The sequence below is a fragment of the Petromyzon marinus genome, unplaced genomic scaffold (assembly GCF_048934315.1).
Source record: "Petromyzon marinus isolate PM22_M1 ecotype Great Lakes invasive population unplaced genomic scaffold, UKy_Petmar_22M1.pri1.0 PM_G_Scaffold_15, whole genome shotgun sequence".
Classification (NCBI taxonomy): Eukaryota; Metazoa; Chordata; class Hyperoartia; order Petromyzontiformes; family Petromyzontidae; genus Petromyzon; species Petromyzon marinus.
Window position 1 is genome coordinate 2908441 of NW_027422706.1, and position 21470 is coordinate 2929910.

The following is a 21470-nucleotide window of genomic DNA, read 5'->3' on the forward strand; positions in this document are numbered from 1 at the left end:
GGCGCGTGACAGCGCGGGGAGGGGGGAGCGGCGGTCAACCCACCTCGGAATGCAGCAGTGTGTGTGTTTGGTGAAGGGCGTCCCACCGACTCGGCCAGGTGCGTACACGTAGGTGCGCGTGAGCACGATGCCAACCGTGCGCTAGTCGGAGATGTGGGAGCGGGGGGGGGAAGGACAAAAACAGTTCTAAGTAATATTATATTCTTAGCTCTTTCAGTAAAGTCACGTTGAAGGAAAACAATAAAATAATAAAATATATAAAACACTAATATTTTATTATTTTATTGTTTCCTTTCAACGTGACTTTACCGAAAGAGCTAAGAATATGAATTACTGCAGTCACGAAAGCTTTAAATCAGTTGTAAGTGAATTAGTTTTCAACGTCAGACGATCATTTCAAAGTGCACAGCTCCCGTGGTGAGCGTTGTGTACACGTCACGACGCCACGTGCACACGTCACGACGCCACGTGCACACGTCACGACGCCACGTGTACACATCACGACGCCACGTGTACGCGTCACGACGCCACGTGTACACGTCATGATGCCACGTGCACACGTTGTGTACACGTCATGATGCCACGTGCACACGTTGTGTACACGTCACGATGCCATGTGCACACGCGTTGTGTACACGGAACCGCCCCCGTTACCCGCCGGGTAGGTGGCTACGAGTTTGCCGGAACGCTCGACGACCCTCGCCGCTCGTTCCCCGAGCTACTTGGCCCGTCACCCAGTGGCGTGGGCTCCGTGGCGAGACCTTTGACGCCCGCTTGTGCTGTGGCCGAAACGTCGTGATTTTTGTTTTATTTTTTTACCCGCGTGACTTTACCGAATAGAACCAAAGAGCGTGGATCCTCGCAGTCACGAAAGCTTCAAATCTAGAATTGATAGCCTCTACGGGGAGGGTTTTCACCTGTTAGAGCTTTTAACAGACAACGGGACAATAAGTCACCTGATGAAGGCCGCTTGTGTTGTGGCCGAAACGTCGTGATTTTTTATTGTTTTTACCTGCGTGACTTTACCGAATAGAACCAAAGAGTGTGTGGATCCTCGCGGTCACTAAATCTTCAAATCTAGAATTTTTTTGCTCGTCTGCTTCGGCACTGTCGCCGCGGTACGTCGGGACTCGCGAGCGCGCCACGCCGCCCCGCGGTTTGTTATTTAGGGTCGCGTTCCTTAATATTTGTTGTTTGAGTGAGCCTCGAGATTTATTGTTTTTCCCCAATCGTTGACGCGGTTTCAACACCATTCTCGAATTTGCGCGGCGCTCTGGTTTTGTGCGCGCGGGCGCGTCGAAGGATTATCGACTTATTTCCACGTCAGCTAAAGTTTCCACAGCCGCGTGATTTGCAACGTTCCGCGCGTACGAGCTTGTCGCCCCGATCGCACATTTAACGCCGAAACGCTAAAATAAACAACCGCCGGATGAACCGATGCGCGTACATCACTCACTCGTCCTCACTCACACTCCCCTCTCTCTCTCACACTCTCCCTCACTCGCTCACTCATCCACCAACATCCAACATCGGGGCCGGATTCGGGCGTGGGGGCGGGGGGCTTCAGGGGCTGCAGCCCAGGGGCCTCGTCCAGCTGAAGCGCCTCCAGAGGCGAAGTGAAAAGTGATTTCAGTTGCGCATGCTGAATTTTATTCGTCGTTAGCCTTGTAACAAAAAATATACATTTTATTTTTCTTTAACTTTGTTTTCCTTATTCTTAGCTCTTTCGGTAAAGTCACGTTGAAGGGAAACAATAAAATAATAAAATATATATAAAGTCACGTTGAAGGGAAACAATAAAATAATATATATAGTCACGTTGAAGGGAAACAATAAAATAATAAATATATAAAGTCACGTTGAAGGGAAACAATAAAATAATAAAAAATATATAAAACAATAAAAAAATGTATTGTTTCCCTTCAACGTGACTTTACCGAAAGAGCTAAGAATATGAATTACTGCAGTCACGAAAGCTTTAAATAAAAATGTTTTCCTTTTGAACATTTTTATCAGGGGGCCTCACAGTACCTGTAGCCCAGGGGGCTTACACAATCTTAACCCGGCTCTGTCTCCAGTGGACTCCTATTAGTATTTGCCCTAACACGCTGTTAAGGCTGGGGGGGGGCTACTGGGGGGTGTGGGTTCTGTTCTTGTAAGCGCACGGGAAGGGTGCGGGGTGCTCGCGTAGCCTTAGGAATGCGGAATTCGGTCGTGCGGGTCAAGAGGTCACGTGCGCGGGAATCGCGTGGTGAGGCGCAGCCACGTGTCTACCCCAACTGGCGATCTTCCCATCAGCATCGGGGCCCCTGACTTGTCACGGTGAACTTTCGGGGGCACACCACAACTATACGCACACTGCCTCCTCTCTCTCTCTCTCTCGCTCTGGTAGAGTTGGCTTCAGGACGACCGTAACGCCTCTCAGGACAATATATTACCGTGGAGGTGTCCTGTTGAGTTTGGCCAGGGCGGCACGGCGATAAGGGGGCGATAACCTATGAACGCAGACGGGGCGGTAAGATCACAGCTCACGGGCAGAAAAAGCTCGGTGGCTTTTTGCCACCGTAGCCACGATTGAAGGGAGGCATTCAGCCAGCAAACAACAGATCGTAGCTTTTTGGATTCGCTCTGAATTGGGCTAGGGGGTAGGTCACGTGCCAGGGGGCGAGATCCCACGGGAAGGGTCGAGAAAGCCCAGGAGGCGTTCTCGACGGTGGTCGTGGCCGAGGGCGGGGCCTTAGCCACGGGCCAGGAGCTGGTAAACCGGGCTCCCCACCAGGGACCGGGGCTCTGCGTTGACTCTCGTCATCTGAAGATCGACGATCTACGTTCGGGAGAAGCAGTCACCAACACGCGGACGAGGACCCAGGCCAGGGTGTGGATTTTGTTTCCAGGTCCTTCCGGATTTCCCCTTCCACATTTGAGAAACGTGAGTTTGAGTATTTGGCAACTGCTGTAAATGTCCACGTGATGATGATGATAAATCTAACTGGTAGAGCTCTAATTTGTAATGGCCAGGTCAGGGCCGTTCTGAGAGAGCTACGCAGCATCTCAATGGGGGGCCTTACCCGGTAAAAATAAAACGTGGTTTAGTTTCTTGTTCGAGTCTCGTGCACGACTTGCAAAACGGCGTCGCGAACAACATCACGTGTCCTCCTGCTAAGAGGAGTTCCAGCCCAGGTGAGTGTTGAACCTGGCACCTTTATTATCACCACCATCACCATCGCCACCACCACTACAATGTCTCCAGCAAACAAAACAGCCGCCAAGTGCCCTCACTCTGAGGGCAGGCAGGCAGGGAGAGAGGAGGAGGCCACGACAGACCACGTGACCCACAACCAACCCTGGGACACGGGAGCGACGTCAAACAGAACCGCGACGCGGGGGGGGGGAAGGGCGAGTCGAACGGACGACGCTTTTCTGTCGACGCTCGCATCGTTCCGGGAACGATGCGAGCGCCACCCCCCCCACGATTTACAGCTTGAAAATCAAGTCGGGGGGGGGGAAATTACTTTTAATCAACGTGAGGATAATAACAAAAACAATACCACACTCCAGTGGCGGACTTGCAAACGCTGCACACACAAACACAAAGATTCCCCGTGCCGCGTACAGCCTCACTAGGCTGCTGGGGGCTCGGTGTCAGTAGCCAGTGCACCAATGAAGGCCGGGAGAGAACCATCGGCAGGGCTTGTCACCATCAGCCTCCTCCTCCCCTTACACCTCCACCACCTCCACCACCTCCTCCACCTCCACCACCTCCACCACCTCCTCCACCTCCACGTGCAGCTACATCATCTCCACGGTGTCGCTGCCGTCTCCGCCGTCACCGGCCAGCACGTTGCTCCCGTAGCCGCTGGAGGGAGCGGAGAAAGTAGGCGAGGGTGATACGTACGTACCTAGCGTGAGAGTGATAAGAAGTACTAACCTAGCGTGAGAGTGATACGTATGTACCTAGCGTGAGAGTGATACGTACGTACCTAGCGTGAGAGTGATAAGTACTAACCTAGCGTGAGAGTGATACGTATGTACCTAGCGTGAGAGTGATACGTACGTACCTAACGTGAGAGTGATATGTACTAACCTAGCGTGAGAGTGATACGTACGTACCTAGCGTGAGAGTGATATGTACTAACCTAGCGTGAGAGTGATACGTACGTACCTAGCGTGAGAGTGATATGTACTAACCTAGCGTGAGAATGATACGTACTAACCTAGCGTGAGACTGATACGTAAGTACCTAGCGTGAGAGTGATATGTACTAACCTAGCGTGAGAATGATACATGCTAACCTAGCGTGAGAGTGATACGTACGTACCTAGCGTGAGAATGATACGTACTAACCTAGCGTGAGAATGATACGTACTAACTTAGCGTGAGGGTGATACGCACTAACCTAGGGTGAGGGTGATATGTACTAACCTAGCGTGAGAGTGATACGTACTAACCTAGCGTGAGAGTGATACGTACGTACCTAGCGTGAGAATGATACGTACTTACCTAGCGCGTGAGTGTGTACGTACGTACCTAGCGCGTGAGAATGATACATACTAACCTAGCGTGAGAATGATACGTACGCACCTAGCGTGAGGGTGATACGTACAAACCTAGCGTGAGAGTGATACGTACGTACCTAGCGTGAGAGTGATACGTACGTACCTAGCGTGAGAGTGATACGTACTAACCTAGCGTGAGAGTGATACGTATGTACCTAGTGTGAGAGTGATATTTACGTATCTAGCGTGAGAGTGATACGTACTAACCTAGTGTGAGAGTGATACGTACTAACCTAGCGTGAGAGTGATACGTACTAACCTAGCGTGAGAGTGATACGTACGTACCTAGCGCGTGAGAGTGATACGTACTAACCTAGCGTGAGAGTGATACGTACTAACCTAGTGTGAGAGTGATAGGTACTATCCTAGTGTGAGAGTGATACGTACTAACTTAGCATGAGAGTGATACATACGTACCTAGCGCGTGAGAGTGATACGTACTAACCTAGCGTGAGAGTGATACGTACTAACCTAGCGTGAGAGTGATATGTACTTACCTAGCGTGAGAATGATACGTGCTAACCTAGCGTGAGAGTGATACGTACGTACCTAGCGCGTGAGCGTGTACGTAGTAACGTAGCGTGAGAGTGACACGTACGTACCTAGCGTGAGAGTGATACGTACGTACCTAGCGTGAGAATGATACATACTAACCTAGCGTGAGAATGATACGCACTAACCTAGCGTGAGAGTGATACGTACTAACCTAGCGTGAGAATGATACGCACTAACCTAGCGTGAGGGTGATACGTACTAACCTAGCGTAAGAGTGATACGTACTAACCTAGCGTGAGAATGATACGCACTAACCTAGTGTGAGGGTGATACGTACTAACCTGGCGTGAGAGTGATACGTACTAACCTAGCGTGAGAATGATATGTACGCACCTAGCGTGAGAATGATACGTGCTAACCTAGCGTGAGAGTGATACGTGCTAACCTAGCGTGAGAGTGATACGTGCTAACCTAGCGTAAGAGTGATACGTGCTAACCTAGCGTGAGGGTGATACGTACTAACCTAGCGTGAGAGTGATACGCACTAACCTAGTGTGAGGGTGATACGTACTAACCTAGCGCGAGAGTGATACGTACGTACCTAGCGTGAGAGTGATACGTACTAACCTAGCGTGAGAATGATACATGCTAACCTAGCGTGAGAGTGATACGTATGTACCTAGCGTGAGAGTGATACGTACGTACCTAACGTGAGAGTGATATGTACTAACCTAGCGTGAGAGTGATACGTACGTACCTAGCGTGAGAGTGATATGTACTAACCTAGCGTGAGAGTGATACGTACGTACCTAGCGTGAGAGTGATATGTACTAACCTAGCGTGAGAATGATACGTACTAACCTAGCGTGAGACTGATACGTAAGTACCTAGCGTGAGAGTGATATGTACTAACCTAGCGTGAGAATGATACATGCTAACCTAGCGTGAGAGTGATACGTACGTACCTAGCGTGAGAATGATACGTACTAACCTAGCGTGAGAATGATACGTACTAACTTAGCGTGAGGGTGATACGCACTAACCTAGGGTGAGGGTGATATGTACTAACCTAGCGTGAGAGTGATACGTACTAACCTAGCGTGAGAGTGATACGTACGTACCTAGCGTGAGAATGATACGTACTTACCTAGCGCGTGAGTGTGTACGTACGTACCTAGCGCGTGAGAATGATACATACTAACCTAGCGTGAGAATGATACGTACGCACCTAGCGTGAGAGTGATACGTACGTACCTAGCGTGAGAGTGATACGTACTAACCTAGCGTGAGAGTGATACGTACGTACCTAGTGTGAGAGTGATATTTACGTATCTAGCGTGAGAGTGATACGTACTAACCTAGTGTGAGAGTGATACGTACTAACCTAGCGTGAGAGTGATACGTACTAACCTAGCGTGAGAGTGATACGTACGTACCTAGCGCGTGAGAGTGATACGTACTAACCTAGCGTGAGAGTGATACGTACTAACCTAGTGTGAGAGTGATAGGTACTATCCTAGTGTGAGAGTGATACGTACTAACTTAGCATGAGAGTGATACATACGTACCTAGCGCGTGAGAGTGATACGTACTAACCTAGCGTGAGAGTGATACGTACTAACCTAGCGTGAGAGTGATATGTACTTACCTAGCGTGAGAATGATACGTGCTAACCTAGCGTGAGAGTGATACGTACGTACCTAGCGCGTGAGCGTGTACGTAGTAACGTAGCGTGAGAGTGACACGTACGTACCTAGCGTGAGAGTGATACGTACGTACCTAGCGTGAGAATGATACATACTAACCTAGCGTGAGAATGATACGCACTAACCTAGCGTGAGAGTGATACGTACTAACCTAGCGTGAGAATGATACGCACTAACCTAGCGTGAGGGTGATACGTACTAACCTAGCGTAAGAGTGATACGTACTAACCTAGCGTGAGAATGATACGCACTAACCTAGTGTGAGGGTGATACGTACTAACCTGGCGTGAGAGTGATACGTACTAACCTAGCGTGAGAATGATATGTACGCACCTAGCGTGAGAATGATACGTGCTAACCTAGCGTGAGAGTGATACGTGCTAACCTAGCGTGAGAGTGATACGTGCTAACCTAGCGTAAGAGTGATACGTGCTAACCTAGCGTGAGGGTGATACGTACTAACCTAGCGTGAGAGTGATACGCACTAACCTAGTGTGAGGGTGATACGTACTAACCTAGCGCGAGAGTGATACGTACGTACCTAGCGTGAGAGTGATACGTACTAACCTAGCGTGAGAATGATACATGCTAACCTAGCGTGAGAGTGATACGTACTTACCTAGCGCGAGAATGATACGTGCTAACCTAGCGTGAGAGTGATACGTACGTACCTAGCGTGAGAGTGATACGTACTAACCTAGCGTGAGAGTGATACGTACTAACCTAGCGTGAGAATGATATGTGCTAACCTAGCGTGAGAGTGATACGTGCTAACCTAGCGTGAGAGTGATACGTACGTACCTAGCGTGAGAGTGATACGTACTAACCTAGCGTGAGAGTGATACGTACTAACCTAGCGTGAGAGTGATACGTACTAACCTAGCGCGAGAGTGATACGTACTAACCTAGCGTGAGAGTGATACGTACTTACCTAGCGTGAGAGTGATACGTACTTACCTAGCGTGAGAATGATACGTACTAACCTAGCGTGAGAGTGATACGTACGTACCTAGCGCGTGAGCGTGTACGTACGGAGCGCTGTGTCGCGTCGCCCCGCGTGGTGTGGCGACCACTTGGGGAGTGGCTTTCATCCGGCGGTGTCAACCGGGGGGGGGGGGGGGGGGGGGGGGGGGGTGGGACGAGGTCTTAAAATTCAGAGTGTTTCTGTTCCACCACGGTGGCGGCAGCTGTGTTGGCGGTGGCTACCTGCAATCAGAGACGGTATCCTTCTCGGGGACCAGGCTCGGGGCGTTTCCTCCTCGCTCGTCTGCTGGGGAACGAGAAAAATCTACGCGGAACGTTGCGACAAATGGAACACGCGAACACGAACACAAACACATGCGCCGCCGTTGGCACGTGCAAAGTAGAGCAACGGTTAACAAATCTATAACAAGTATATAGATACAAACACCAATACCTTGTTTGTGTATCTTACCGGGTAAGCCCCCCACTGTGCTACTACGTGACTTGTTTAGTAGAAGCTACGCCGGCTATCACAAGTGACAGCTGAACTCAGTGGCTTATTGTCGTCGTCATCGTCGTCGTTATCATCGTCGACGACATCATCGTCGTCGTCATCATCATCGTCATCGTTGTCATCATCGTCGTCATTGTCGTCATCATCACCGTCGTCATCATCGTCATCATCGTCGTCATCATCGTCATTTTCCTCGTCGTCATCGTCATCGTCGTCATCATCGTCATCGTCATCATCGTCGTCATCGGGTGGCAAATAAAGAGCAGCAGCCAAATGGCTCTGAACGCGTAAACGCAGGAAGTGTCAGGGTCGGGATAGAACCCATGACCTCCTGCGCACCAGGCGAGGTAGTTAACATCTCATAGCCACCGTGATGATGATGATGAGGGAGACACCGCAAACTCCAAATATATAGGTGTCAGGGGCGGGGATGTAACCCACGGACTCCTGTGTACCAGGCGAGGTCGTCAACATCTCAGCCATTGTGATGATGATCATGAGAGACACCGCAAACTTTAAATAAACAGCGGCAGCAGCAGGCGTCGTCAGAGTCTGGATCCAACCCACGACCTCCCAAGCACGAAGCGAGGCAGTCAACATCTCCGTAGCCACCGCAACGCCACCGCCGCTCACCGGGACGCTTGCCGGCGCTCTCTCTGCCCCACACGGTGCACATCAGGAAGGGGAGGATCGCCAGCACCGTTATGACCGACAGGAAGCTGATGGAGGCGCTGCTACTGCCGCTGGAGGGGAGCGTCGCCTTGTCTCCCGTAGACACCCCGGACGAGGGTGGGGAGGAGCGGGAGGTGGTAGTGGTGGTGGTGGCTACGAGATTGGGGAGGCACGGGGAGATACGGGGAGACACGGGTAGAAATGGGGAGACGTAGAGACACGGGGAAACAGAGAGAAAAAGTGAGACAGATACAGACAGCGAGACACAGACAGACAAACACAGACAGATTGCATAGCTGAGCGGTGTTGTTAGATGAAGTTCGTGAGGAGGAGGATTTGGTCTTCATCAATTCTGTGTCTGTCTGTGTCTATGTCTTTGTGTATCTGTGTCTGTCTATGGCTTTTATGACCTCCTGTCACAGGTGCTAGCAAAAGTGGCCACTCGGGATAGAGTCATCCCGTTGGGCGACTTCAATGCGCGAGGCACCTGGTCTGGAGTGATTGGAAGGCGTGGGCCAGATCAGCTCAATAACAACGGCAGGAGGCCGCTAGATTTTTGTGCAGCCCATGGGCTTGTAATTACCAACACGCTGTTCCGGCATCGGCGCATCCGCACAACATCACGGATGGATGCCGAGTCCAAGCAAGAACCATCTGCCGGACTACGTAGTGGATGCAACAGCGGATGTGAGCCCGTGCCCTTGAGACCAGAACCTGCCGTGGAGCCGATCTGGACAATGACCATCGGCTAGTCATCTGTAAGATGTGCCTGCCATTCTTCCACTCCGGCGGTGGGTGTACACCCAGGAGCCCATTCCAACCTAAAGTGGCCTGGTCTCAGCCGTGCACCCCAAGGGACGGACACTAAAATGGTTGATGGGCGTGCAGTCCACGACCCCTTGCGGAGCTCCGCGGTGGGAACTTTGGGCGGCACGCGGGGGGGGGGGAAGGGGGGGCACTCAAGCAAAGGGCGACTGCTAAAAATGCAGACGGGGAAAATTAACCAGATGGAGACGAAAATGATTTCACGGCCCAAGTTGGCGTGGGTGTTCATCCCAGAGCCGCGTCAATTATCATTTGGCATGACACGAGAGAGAGGAGCGGTGCAGCAAGCCGACAGGGAAGGACTCGGGCCAGACGCGACCGTTAGCTGCGAAGACGCCAAGATCAGGAGGGAAAACACTCGGGAGCCACGTCGGAGCATCGGCGCGGCCGGCACGGCTACGGCGCGGCCGGCACGGCTACGGTGCGGCCGGCCGGGAACACGGCGCCCCCCCCCCTGACGTACCATCGTCGCGCGTGCGAGCCTGGACGGGCGGCGACGAGGGCCCCGGGCTGGCCCCCGTGTAGGCCCGCACCGTCACCTCGTAGGGGGCCCACCTGGTCAGCCCGTGCAGCGTCACGCTCCTCCGGTACGCGGGCTGACGCGGCGTCCGGCGCCAGCCGCCCCCCCGGCTCGGCCGCCTTCCCGAGCCGTCCCCTTCCTCGTCCCCTTGGTGGTGGTCCCCTTGGTCGTAGTCCCCTTGGTGGTCCCCTTGGTGGTCCCCTTGGTCATCGTCATCCCCTTGGTCATCGTCCCCTTCTTCTTCGTCGTCGTCGTCGTCCCCATCCCCCGAGCCGTTGTCTGCGTCTGCTGCGTGCGCCACGCCTTGGCTGGGCAGCTCCCTGTAGGCCACCGTGTACCCCGTGACGCCGCCGCCGCCGCCGTCTTGCTGGCCGTGAGCGGGTGGCGGCTCCCAGCTGACCAGCAGGCTGCTGGAGTTGAGGGCCACGCACGTGATGTTCTGTGGGGGCGCGGAGGGGGCTGTGGGTCGGGTTGGGATTGCGGTGGAAGTGACGGAGTGGGGGGGTGGGGGGGGGGTCACCGTGAGTCGTGGTAATTGGGAGAAACATCAGAAACCACCGCAACTTGTGAAAACGATGAGAATGACGCAGGGGGTGAAAAATTCAAGTTAGTCAATGGCTGAACCCCCCCAGACCTGCAAGCTAGTCAATGACTAACTTTAATGACTTCAATGACTAACTTCAATGACTAACAATGACTAACTTGCAGGTCTGGGGGGGAGGGTGGTGCTCACCTTTGTTGTTGTTGTTAAGGAGACGCCTTGAATTAGTGACTGCGAACATTCAATTAGCACCGCCATTGGATTCCCCACGACCTAACAAAAGAGCAAAAGCGGGAGCTTTACAATTCCAACGATGTGAAAACACAAACACATTAACACCACCGTAGGCGTGGTGACAACAACAACTCTCGTTAGGGACGTTAATAAATTAGTGGTGAAAAAAAGTTCCTTGAAAGCTCAATGAAAATTCCAAGTAAAATGCCATCATCATTAAAACCTTCCGGTTATCTGTGAAGTACCGTGAATGACACAAATACATTCAGCTGGCAGGGTAGCCGTGACATTCACATCCCTCTAACAGTCCCACAGAGGCCGCGTGCCCTGCAGTTAACTACACAGACACAATTAACAATCAACAGGGCACGTCACCACACAATAATAATTGGATCCTGTAACAATGACAATGGATCTCTCTCCCCTCCCCCCACACACACACATCCCCTCCCCCCACTCACCACATCCCCTCCCCCCACACACACATCCCCACACACACCCCCCCCACACACACATCCCCCCCCACACACACACATCCCCTCCCCACACACACACACACATCCCCTCCCCCCCCACACACATCCCCCCCCACACACACACACACATCCCCTCCCCATACACACACACATCCCCACACACACACAAATCCCCCCACACACACACACACATCCCCCCACACACACATCCCCTCCCCCCCCACACACATCCCCCCCCACACACACCACACACACATACATCCCCCACACACACACATCCCCTCCCCCACACACCACACACACACACATCCCCCCACACAGACGAATCAATAGGAGTAATGAGTGTCACACACAGTGCAGGTACTTGTTGTGTACGTGTTAGTGCGGTGTGTTCGTTTAAAGTTCTGTAGCGTCACGATGTGGCTTACTGGGGCTGACGAACACAACAAAATGAAGAAACAAAACTCTCTTTTTTGGTTCTTTTGGTAAAGTCACCACGTAGAATGAGAATAAAATAATAAATTGATCAAATAAAATAACACAGTAAAATTCTCACGACGTTTCGGCTACAACACAAGTGGCCTTCATCAGCGCTGTCCTCCAGACAGTCTCGTCCCTTCACCTGATGAAGGCCGCTTGTGTTGTGGCCGAAACGTCGTGAGAATTTTACTGTGTTATTTTATTTTATCAATTTATTATTTTATTCTCATTCTACGTGGTGGTGACTATACCGAAAGAACCAAAGAAGATGAATCCTTGCAGTCATGAAAGCTTTAAATCGAAACAGAACACTGGGGCTGACGAACACAACAAAATGAGTAAACAAAACTCTTTCTGTTAATGAGGTATTAAAGCTGTCGTGACCGCGATAAAATTACTCGTTGTGGTGTTTTTGTCGGTAAAGTCACGTGTGTAGAAGTACAATAAAATTATATTAAAACAAATCACAATCACGACGTTTCGATCACAACGCAAGCAGATCAACGCATTGACAAGCATCGATTACCAATCAACGCATTGACACACATCGATTACCAATCAACGCATTGACAAGCATCGATTACCAATCAACGCATTGACACACATCGATTACCAATCAACGCATTGACGAGCATCGATTACCAATCAACGCACTGACAAGCATCGATTACCAATCACGCATTGACAAGCATCGATTACCAATCAATGCACTGACAAACATCGATTACCAATCAACGCATTGAAGAGCATCGATTACCAATCAATGCACTGACAAACATCGATTACCAATCAACGCATTGACACACATCGATTACCAATCAACGCATTGACAAACATCGATTACCAATCAACGCATTGACACACATCGATTACCAATCAACGCATTGACAAGCATCGATTACCAATCAACGCATTGGCAAGCATCGATTACCAATCAACGCACTGACACACATCGATTACCAATCAACGCATTGACAAACATCGATTACCAATCAACGCATTGACACACATCGATTACCAATCAATGCATTGACAAGCATCGATTACCAATCAACGCATTGGCAAGCATCGATTACCAATCAACGCATTGACAAGCATCGATTACCAATCAACGCATTGGCAAGCATCGATTACCAATCAACGCACTGACACACATCGATTACCAATCAACGCATTGGCAAGCATCGATTACCAATCAACGCATTGACGAGCATCGATTACCAATCAACGTACTGACACACATCGATTACCAATCAACGCACTGACACACATCGATTACCAATCAACGCATTGACGAGCATCGATTACCAATCAACGCACTGACCCACATCGATTACCAATCAACGCACTGACACACATCGATTACCAATCAACGCATTGACACACATCGATTACCAATCAACGCACTGACACACATCGATTACCAATCAACGCATTGACAAACATCGATTACCAATCAACGCATTGACACACATCGATTACCAATCAACGCATTGACAAGCATCGATTACCAATCAACGCATTGGCAAGCATCGATTACCAATCAACGCATTGACAAGCATCGATTACCAATCAACGCATTGGCAAGCATCGATTACCAATCAACGCACTGACACACATCGATTACCAATCAACGCATTGACAAGCATCGATTACCAATCAACGCATTGACGAGCATCGATTACCAATCAACGCACTGACACACATCGATTACCAATCAACGCACTGACACACATCGATTACCAATCAACGCATTGACACACATCGATTACCAATCAACGCACTGACACACATCGATTACCAATCAACGCATTGACACACATCGATTACCAATCAACGCATTGACAAGCATCGATTACCAATCAACGCATTGACACACATCGATTACCAATCAACGTACTGACACACATCGATTACCAATCAACGCACTGACACACATCGATTACCAATCAACGCATTGACACAAATCGATTACCAATCAACGCATTGACACACATCGATTACCAATCAACGCATTGACACACATCGATTACCAATCAACGTACTGACACACATCGATTACCAATCAACGCACTGACACACATCGATTACCAATCAACGCACTGACACACATCGATTACCAATCAACGCACTGACACACATCGATTACCAATCAACGCACTGACACACATCGATTACCAATCAACGCATTGACACACATCGATTACCAATCAACGCATTGGCAAGCATCGATTACCAATCAACGCATTGACGAGCATCAATTACCAATCAACGCATTGACACACATCGATTACCAATCAACGCACTGACGCCCCTCCCCCACCCATAACACAGCTTGATGAGCTAACGAGTAACTCTGTGTGTGACGCCACTTTGTGATCCTATGTTGTAAGAGTTTTATTATACTTGGTTCTTTCGGTTAAGTCACCACGTAGAAGGGAAATAATAAAATAATAAAAACATAATAGGCGAGAATTTTGTTTTATTGTTTTATTATTTTATTGTTTCCCTTCTACGTGGTGACTTTACCGAAACAACCGAGAAGATGAATCCTTGCACAGTCACGAAAGCTTTAAGTCTAAATGTTATTTTATAATTGCTTATGCCTCAAAACGTTGCTGTTGTGACGAGGACTTCACGTGAAGGGATGACACAAATAGACACCGCGTTTCCTTATTGTGAGAATATATAAATTACAACAATATCACTCACCTCCTCCTCCTCCTGCTGCTGCTGCTGCTGTACCCGTGGCGTCGGTCTCTACACCGGCACAGGCGACGAGACCGACACAGCACGCAACACAGAGCCCCACGGGCACCAACAACGACGACGATCCCCGCAGCTCCGCCATCATCGTCCTCGTCAAATCCTCCTCCTCAGTGAGCCTCGCCACGAGGCCTCGCTCTGTCTCCTCGTTGCCTGTCACGTGGCTCGCTAGCAGACACGGGGAGGGGGGGGGTGAGGTGGGGGAGTGACGTGTGGGGGGGAGGGTGATGGGGCGTGGCTAACAAGGCTTGGGGAGGAGGGTGTGGGGGGGAGAGTGACGTGTGTGGGGGGGAGGGTGACGGGGCGTGGCTAACAAGGCTAGGGGAGGGGGGGGTGACGTGTGTGTGGGGGAGGGTGATGGGGCGTGGCTAACAGCCTTGGGGAGGAGGGTGTGGGGGGGGAGTGACGTGTGTGGGGGGGAGGGTGATGGGGCGTGGCTAACAGGCTTGGGGAGGGGGGGGATAGGTCATAGTTCAGTTATTTGGTATAGCCCTGTGAGCCATTCGGCTCTTGAATCGGGTGCAACCGCAACAAACAAAAAACTAAAACATGAACAAGAAAACATCTTGAAGTGACTTTGAGTGACTGTGCAAACAGAAAATCCAGGGAAAAACAGCAAAATATTTCACAAAAAGCACCGTACACCAACGCTGTGTGCACATAGCATGCGACGTTTCAATTGCAACACAAGCAATCATCATCAGGTACAAATGCAAGAGAAAGCAAACCTAGTGAACTTAGAAATGTAATGCAATACAACACAGAGAGTCGGCCAACATAACAGTCAACACCCCACCTGGTTGATCACGTTCTTCCAAAGGTTGCTCAATTTGAAAGAGAGACAAAACACAGACACGGAGACACACAGACAGAGAGAGAGATATAACACAGAGACACACAGAGAGAGATACAAACATACAGTGAGGGAAACAAGTATTTGATCCCCTGCTGATTTTGTACGTTTGCCCACTGACAAAGAAATTATCAGTCTATAATGTTAATGGTAGGTTTATTTGAACAGTGAGAGACAGAATAACAAGGCCGTAGCCATGGAGTCAACATTGGGGGGGGACCAAACCTACCAGGGGGTCTGGGGTCCGCCCCCCAGAAAGAAAAAATCTAAATTTTAAAACTAATTTCCTGACATTTCCTAAAATATTGAAAAATTTCACTAACACATGGGATGGAATTTGTATTATTTGATACAATATTGTATAATATTGTATTGTATTACATTGCTCTGTGTTGTTTCTTTTTTAACTTTTCTTGTTTCATAGTATGTAATGGCAGAGATTAGGGATTCATAAAGTACAACGCAATCATATAAACACAAATCTACGCATTGTTATATGAAGACACGTCCTGGTTTTGTGGCCAAGGTTAAGCGAAATTGTTTTTATTAACATAGCATAGCAATTATTGTTAAAAAAAATATTTTTATAGCAATATATTGGGGGTACATTTTGAGCATATTTGATTATTGTGGGGGGATATGTCCCCCACCAATATATATTATAATTATTATAACATATTATAATTATTATAATATATTATAATTACGGCCTTGTGTCAATGAGAGATTTCGAACTTTGGTGACTGCAGGAAATAATAATAATACGAGGACACGCAGAGAGAGAGAGAAAGCACACTTATATTCTTGGTTCTGTCGGTAAAGTCACCACGTAGAAGGGAAACAATAAAATAATAAAAATATAAAACAACAAAATTCTCACGTTTCGACTGCAACACAAGCAATCATCATCAGGTGTGAAAGCCACGGCAAGAAAATTTGAAAACCACAGAAAGAAAATTTCAAAATGTTCTTGCTGATGGTTTTCACACCTGATGATGATTGCTTGTGCTGCAGTTGAAACGTCGTGATAATTTTATTGTTTTATATATTTTTATTATTTTATTGTTTCCCTTCTACGTGGTCGTGACTTTACCGAAAGAACCAAGAATATGAATCCCTGCAGTCAAGAAAGCTTTAAATCAAAAGCACACTTAATCAAATAAACTGAGTAAAACTTGGAAATGTAATGCAATGCAACACAGAAAGTCGGTCAACACACAATAAACGAATAGCCTGGTAGATTACTTTCTTACAAAGATTGCTCAACTAAGCGAGATAATTAAAGTAAATGCAATCAGGCGAGGGCAGGAGGCAAGGCCCCGCGTGGCTAGGCCCCACGTTGTAAAGTTCCAACCTGGACATCGATTCCCATGCTCGCTGCTACTCAACTGACATCCCTACGAGAGAGAGCGAGGCTCTACCTTGGTAAACAACAACAACAACCACCACCACCACAACGACCACCACCACAACCGCGATGAGAATTTCTCACCTCGGATTTCAGTTCACGCGCGGAGCGGCAGATTTCTGTCACCTCGTGACGTCACGCGGCAGCAGGAGATGACGTCACTTGGGTGGTACAAGAACACTCCCCTCCCGCAGCGAGCGGGTCCTAATTTAAATAAATTATGTTAATGAGCCCGGCCCATACGTGGAGGGATGGGGCGTGGGTGCTGAAACCCGTCGCAATAAACTCGCGACGGCCTTCACGAATACATTATGTTAATGAACCGCAAGTCACCGGGCGTAGCTTTTCCCAAATAAGGATTGTACTTGAACAAATAACGGAAGTTGACCCAGGCAAAGGTGACGTCACGCTCAAGGGCGCGGTAGACGGGGTGGGGTGAATACCTTGGTGACATGACGTCCCTAGCGAGGTACACCTCCCCCTGGCGTTTCACGCCGATGAGGTGTGCTGAGTAGTGACGTCACAGAGCGGGGTTGGAGTTTAAGTTGATTTAGATTCATTTTCCATTGCTCCCTCCCTTGAACTCAGCAACAACAACAACGTGGACATTGCATCCCACTGGGATTTTTAGCACACAGCGTTGGTGTACGGTGCTTTTTTCAGGAATATTTTGCTGTTTTTTATTCACTTTAAGATGTGTTTCTTTTTCTGTTTTCAGAGTCACACAAAGTCACTTTAAGATGTGTTTCTTGTTCGTGTTTGTGGTGGTTGCACTTGATTCAAGAGCCGAATGGCTCACAGGGGTATACCAAAATATATAAACTTAAATTATTGTGTACACACTGTGTGTGTACACACTGTGTACGTACACGCTGTGTGTGTGCACTGTGTGTGTACACGTACACACTGTGTGTGTACAGTGTGTGTGTACACTGTGTGTGTGTACATGTACAGACTGTGTGTGTGTGTACACTGTGTGTGTGTACAGTGAATGTACACTGTGTGTGTACACTGTGTGTGTACACGTACACAGTGTGTGTACACTGTGTGTGTGCACTGTGTGTGTGTGCACTGTGTGTGTACACTGTGTGTGTGTACACTGTGTGTGTACACTGTGTGTGTGTACACTGTGTGTGCACTGTGTGTGTGTACACTGTGTGTGCACTGTGTGTGTGTACACTGTGTGTGTGTACACTGTGTGTGTGTACACTGTGGGGGGCACAGTCATCTCAGTCGACCAATGGGCATCTTTTCATCAATTTATTATTTTCAAATTTTCTTGTTTTTTGTTTTCTATTTACGTGACTTTACCGAAAGAACCAAGAATGTGGTAGCACATTCTCTATTTATTGCAGAGGTTCAGGGTTAAAATCCGACAGGCACACCTGGCTACCCCAGTAACATTCACCACAATATGCGCAGTCTGCTGAACGGCAGATGTAAAACATAACGTTGTGTCATTCACAACGCACATTGCATGTTGTTGTCACGGTCAAAATTGGGTTAATTCCAAACATTATCCAGAAACTCCACAACGGAGACACGCACCCCTGTACCAACGACGGAGTCGCAGGGACAGACGCTCGATAACGTTGGAATCGATCTGCAGATGGCCAGCAGCTCCGTGTCACCTTATCTCGATCCCGCAATCCCAACCAGGTGAAAGTCCGCATCGAACCGAACCCCCGGCAAGGCCATTGTCTACTTAACGACGAGAGAAAATTCACACGAAATGTCGTTTTCAATTAATAAGCTTTTAATGAAGAAATACAATTATACAATTCAAGACATAATACAATTAAAAGTTGTTTCATTTTCAAACTTCAAGACGGAGCATCGGGAGCTTGCGTGGAGGCGTCGTTCGTGTGCAATTTTTTTCGTGACTTTCCTGGCCCAAGGCCGCAAATGGTTGAGGGGCGCCGCAGGTGGTCAGGTTCGCTTCAACCCTTGGTCGTGAACATCCAGACGTGAATCAGCAAGGGGCATTTCATGTCCTAGTTCGACAAAATCTACGTCATCACGTAAGACAAAACTGCAATTCGTGTTGTAGAGAATGAACCTCCTCCTCTACGTGTAACTTTTAAGCGGTGTGCCATGTAACTGATTAATGATCAGAGTATGCTCCTTATTTCAAAGACGATGAGTTGCTCCAGAGGGAGATGCTTCCTGAAAACACAAAAATACCCTTTGACCTGTATCACAAGAACAATGAGTCTCACCCGAGTTATCGGTACAGGTTACTTCCAAAACACACACTTTGTCCAAATATCACTTATTCAATGTTTGACCCTTATAGACAAAATGTTACATGTACGCACACAATCGGACAAGTATTAATTCTAAATTATTGACAGGCATATTAACAAAATTTAATTACTGCACTGAAATATACTGCATCAGGTTACATCGCATTGACAAGAAGCTATTTAAAAAAATACGCACCGTCTGCTTAACAGTGTATGTACAACAAACTATTGTAGTGTCATTCAAAACGAGTAGGCCATTGCATGCTGGCGTCTGGGTCAAAATTTATCAAATTCTAAACATTACCTACAAACTCCACAACTAAGATGCCACATCAATCATCGCCCCCTACTGACAGGCTCTTGTCCACATGCAGGCCGGTGCAGGGCCACCACCTTGTGCCACGCAGGGGCAGCTGCTACTTGGGGATGCTCTTCAAGTGTCTGAGACGAGATACAAAACTCCGAATTGCCAGAGGCGATTAAGCAAGCACCCATATAAGTGGAATTATTAAATAACAAAAATCACGACGTTTTGGCCACAACACAAGTGGCCTTCATCAGGTGAAGGGACCGTGCTGTCATGATGAAGGCCACGTGTGTTGTGGCCGAAACATCGTGATTTTTGTTATTTTATCTTTTTACCTACGTGACTTTGCCGAATAGAACCAAAGAGTATGGATCCTTGCAGTCACGAAAGCTTCAAATCTAGAATGTAATTATTGAAACCGAATGAATGCTTGGGAGCTTATTGGCTCTCGCTCCTGGTTAGAGATTAACCCAACCCACAGGTCCACAAAGAATGGCCACTCTCACCATGCAGATTTAACCTAGGAACTGAGTGTTCAACTTCACATTCTTGTCATTAAAGGCCTGTGACAAAGGTGCATCCATTGGAGCGACCAGAGTGGAGTCAGCTCCGGGAGAGGCAACCACCTCGCCCCACGCTGCTCCTCCACTTCGAGGTCTGCGGAGAACTTCGCCACCACCACCACCAGCGTGGCGATCTTCACGGCTGTGCTCACTGTGGTTCTGCTGCTCATGCAGCCGATGGTGGAACTCCTCGGAGGATCTCGGCGTGGGGGTTCGAACATCAACGGCTCCACCACCACCATAAACAACTACTCGGGACTCATGAAAGACGTCTCTCCACCGGCAGTGGTCGCCACCGGGGGACCGATGTTCACCAGCGGCCACGCAAACGTACAGGAGAGGGACGGCCCAGCCTGGCCCCCCGGGATGTCCTGGCTCATGGACAGCGCGCCGACTCCTCTCCTGCACGCTGCGGGTCAGCTGTGCAGTAGCCACAGTGAGGACATAGTGGACAGCGTGCTCCCTGCCCTAGTGCAGGCTATGGGTCAGCTGTGCAGTAGCCACAGTGAGGACATTGTGGACAGCGTGCTCCCTGCCCTGCCGCAGGCTATGGGTCAGGTGTGCAGTAGCCACAGTGAGGACATTGTGGACAGCGTGCTCCCTGCCCTACTGCAGGCTATGGGTCAGCTGTACAGCAGCTGCCAGGACATAGTGGACAGCGTGCTCCCTGCCCTAGTGCAGGCTATGGGTCAGCTGAGCGGCAGCTGCCAGGACATAGTGGACAGCGTGCTCCCTGCCCTGCCGCAGGTTATGGGTCAGCTGAGCGGCAGCTGCCAGGACATAGTGGACAGCGTGCTCCCTGCCCTGCTCAACGTCGTGCGTCAGCTGTACAGCGGGTGCAAGGAGGCCATCGGCTCCACCGTGCCGCTGAACACCCCGCACATCGCCGTGCGTCTCCGGCGTTTCGTACGTCGCAAAGTTGAGTGAGCAACATCCATCGTCGTCGTCATCATCATCAGCCACGGTCAATCCACTGGCGGGTAGAGACCTCCCCGTGCCGTCGCCACCTCCCACGATGCCGCTGTGCGGTGATCCACCCAGCGCCTGACACGTGGAGCGATTTCATTGCTTCGTCTCCCCACTGGGCATCCTCTCGGGTGACCCCCTCGCCGCCCATCGGCATCACTCGCCCCCTTCGCGCCCTCCACCGTCACCCTCAACTCCACCCGCAGTGGTTTCAACAGCCTGGTTGGGCACTGGAACGGTATCCCGGACAGTGCCGGATTAAACTCGTGCGGGTCCTGTGGCATATATTATAAAGGTGCCCAAAATAAAATAAAATAACACAATTATTAAAACACAAAGTTTACACATCTACCGGGTCTCCACTTGACTTTGTATTGTC

At 49.4% G+C, this 21470-nt stretch overlaps 1 protein-coding gene across 13 annotated transcripts; it reads right to left on the reverse strand.

Moving 5' to 3' along the window:
* Positions 1-1633: 1633 nt before the first annotated feature.
* On the reverse strand, positions 1634-17173 carry LOC142910689 (uncharacterized). Of its 13 annotated transcripts, none has more exons than XM_076060077.1 (7): positions 17094-17173; positions 14695-14916; positions 10195-10710; positions 8935-9059; positions 7964-8024; positions 7767-7841; positions 1634-3856 (listed from the first exon to the last, which is right to left on the reverse strand). In XM_076060077.1, the coding sequence occupies exons 2-7, from the start codon at positions 14834-14836 to the stop codon at positions 3795-3797; spliced, it is 981 nt and encodes a 326-aa protein (XP_075916192.1). In that variant the 5' UTR covers positions 14837-14916; positions 17094-17173; the 3' UTR covers positions 1634-3794. The 13 variants fall into 13 exon arrangements, with proteins under 13 accessions (XP_075916192.1, XP_075916195.1, XP_075916190.1 ...); XM_076060080.1 differs by having other exon boundaries at positions 7790-7841; positions 7964-8027; XM_076060075.1 differs by having other exon boundaries at positions 7964-8027.
* Between the last annotated feature and the right edge of the window lie 4297 nt (positions 17174-21470).

Bases quoted from the DNA above. Each gene is read 5' to 3' on its own strand.
- LOC142910689 (XM_076060070.1), bottom strand. From the start codon at position 14,836: ATGATGGCGGAGCTGCGGGGATCGTCGTCGTTGTTGGTGCCCGTGGGG. The intron at 10,711-14,694 runs GTGAGTGATATT...CCCGACCCACAG, and splicing joins AGCAGCAGGAGGAGGAGGAG to CCCCCTCCGCGCCCCCACAG. The intron at 8,046-8,867 runs GTGAGCGGCGGT...CGTTCCGCGTAG, and splicing joins GAGCGCCGGCAAGCGTCCCG to ATTTTTCTCGTTCCCCAGCA.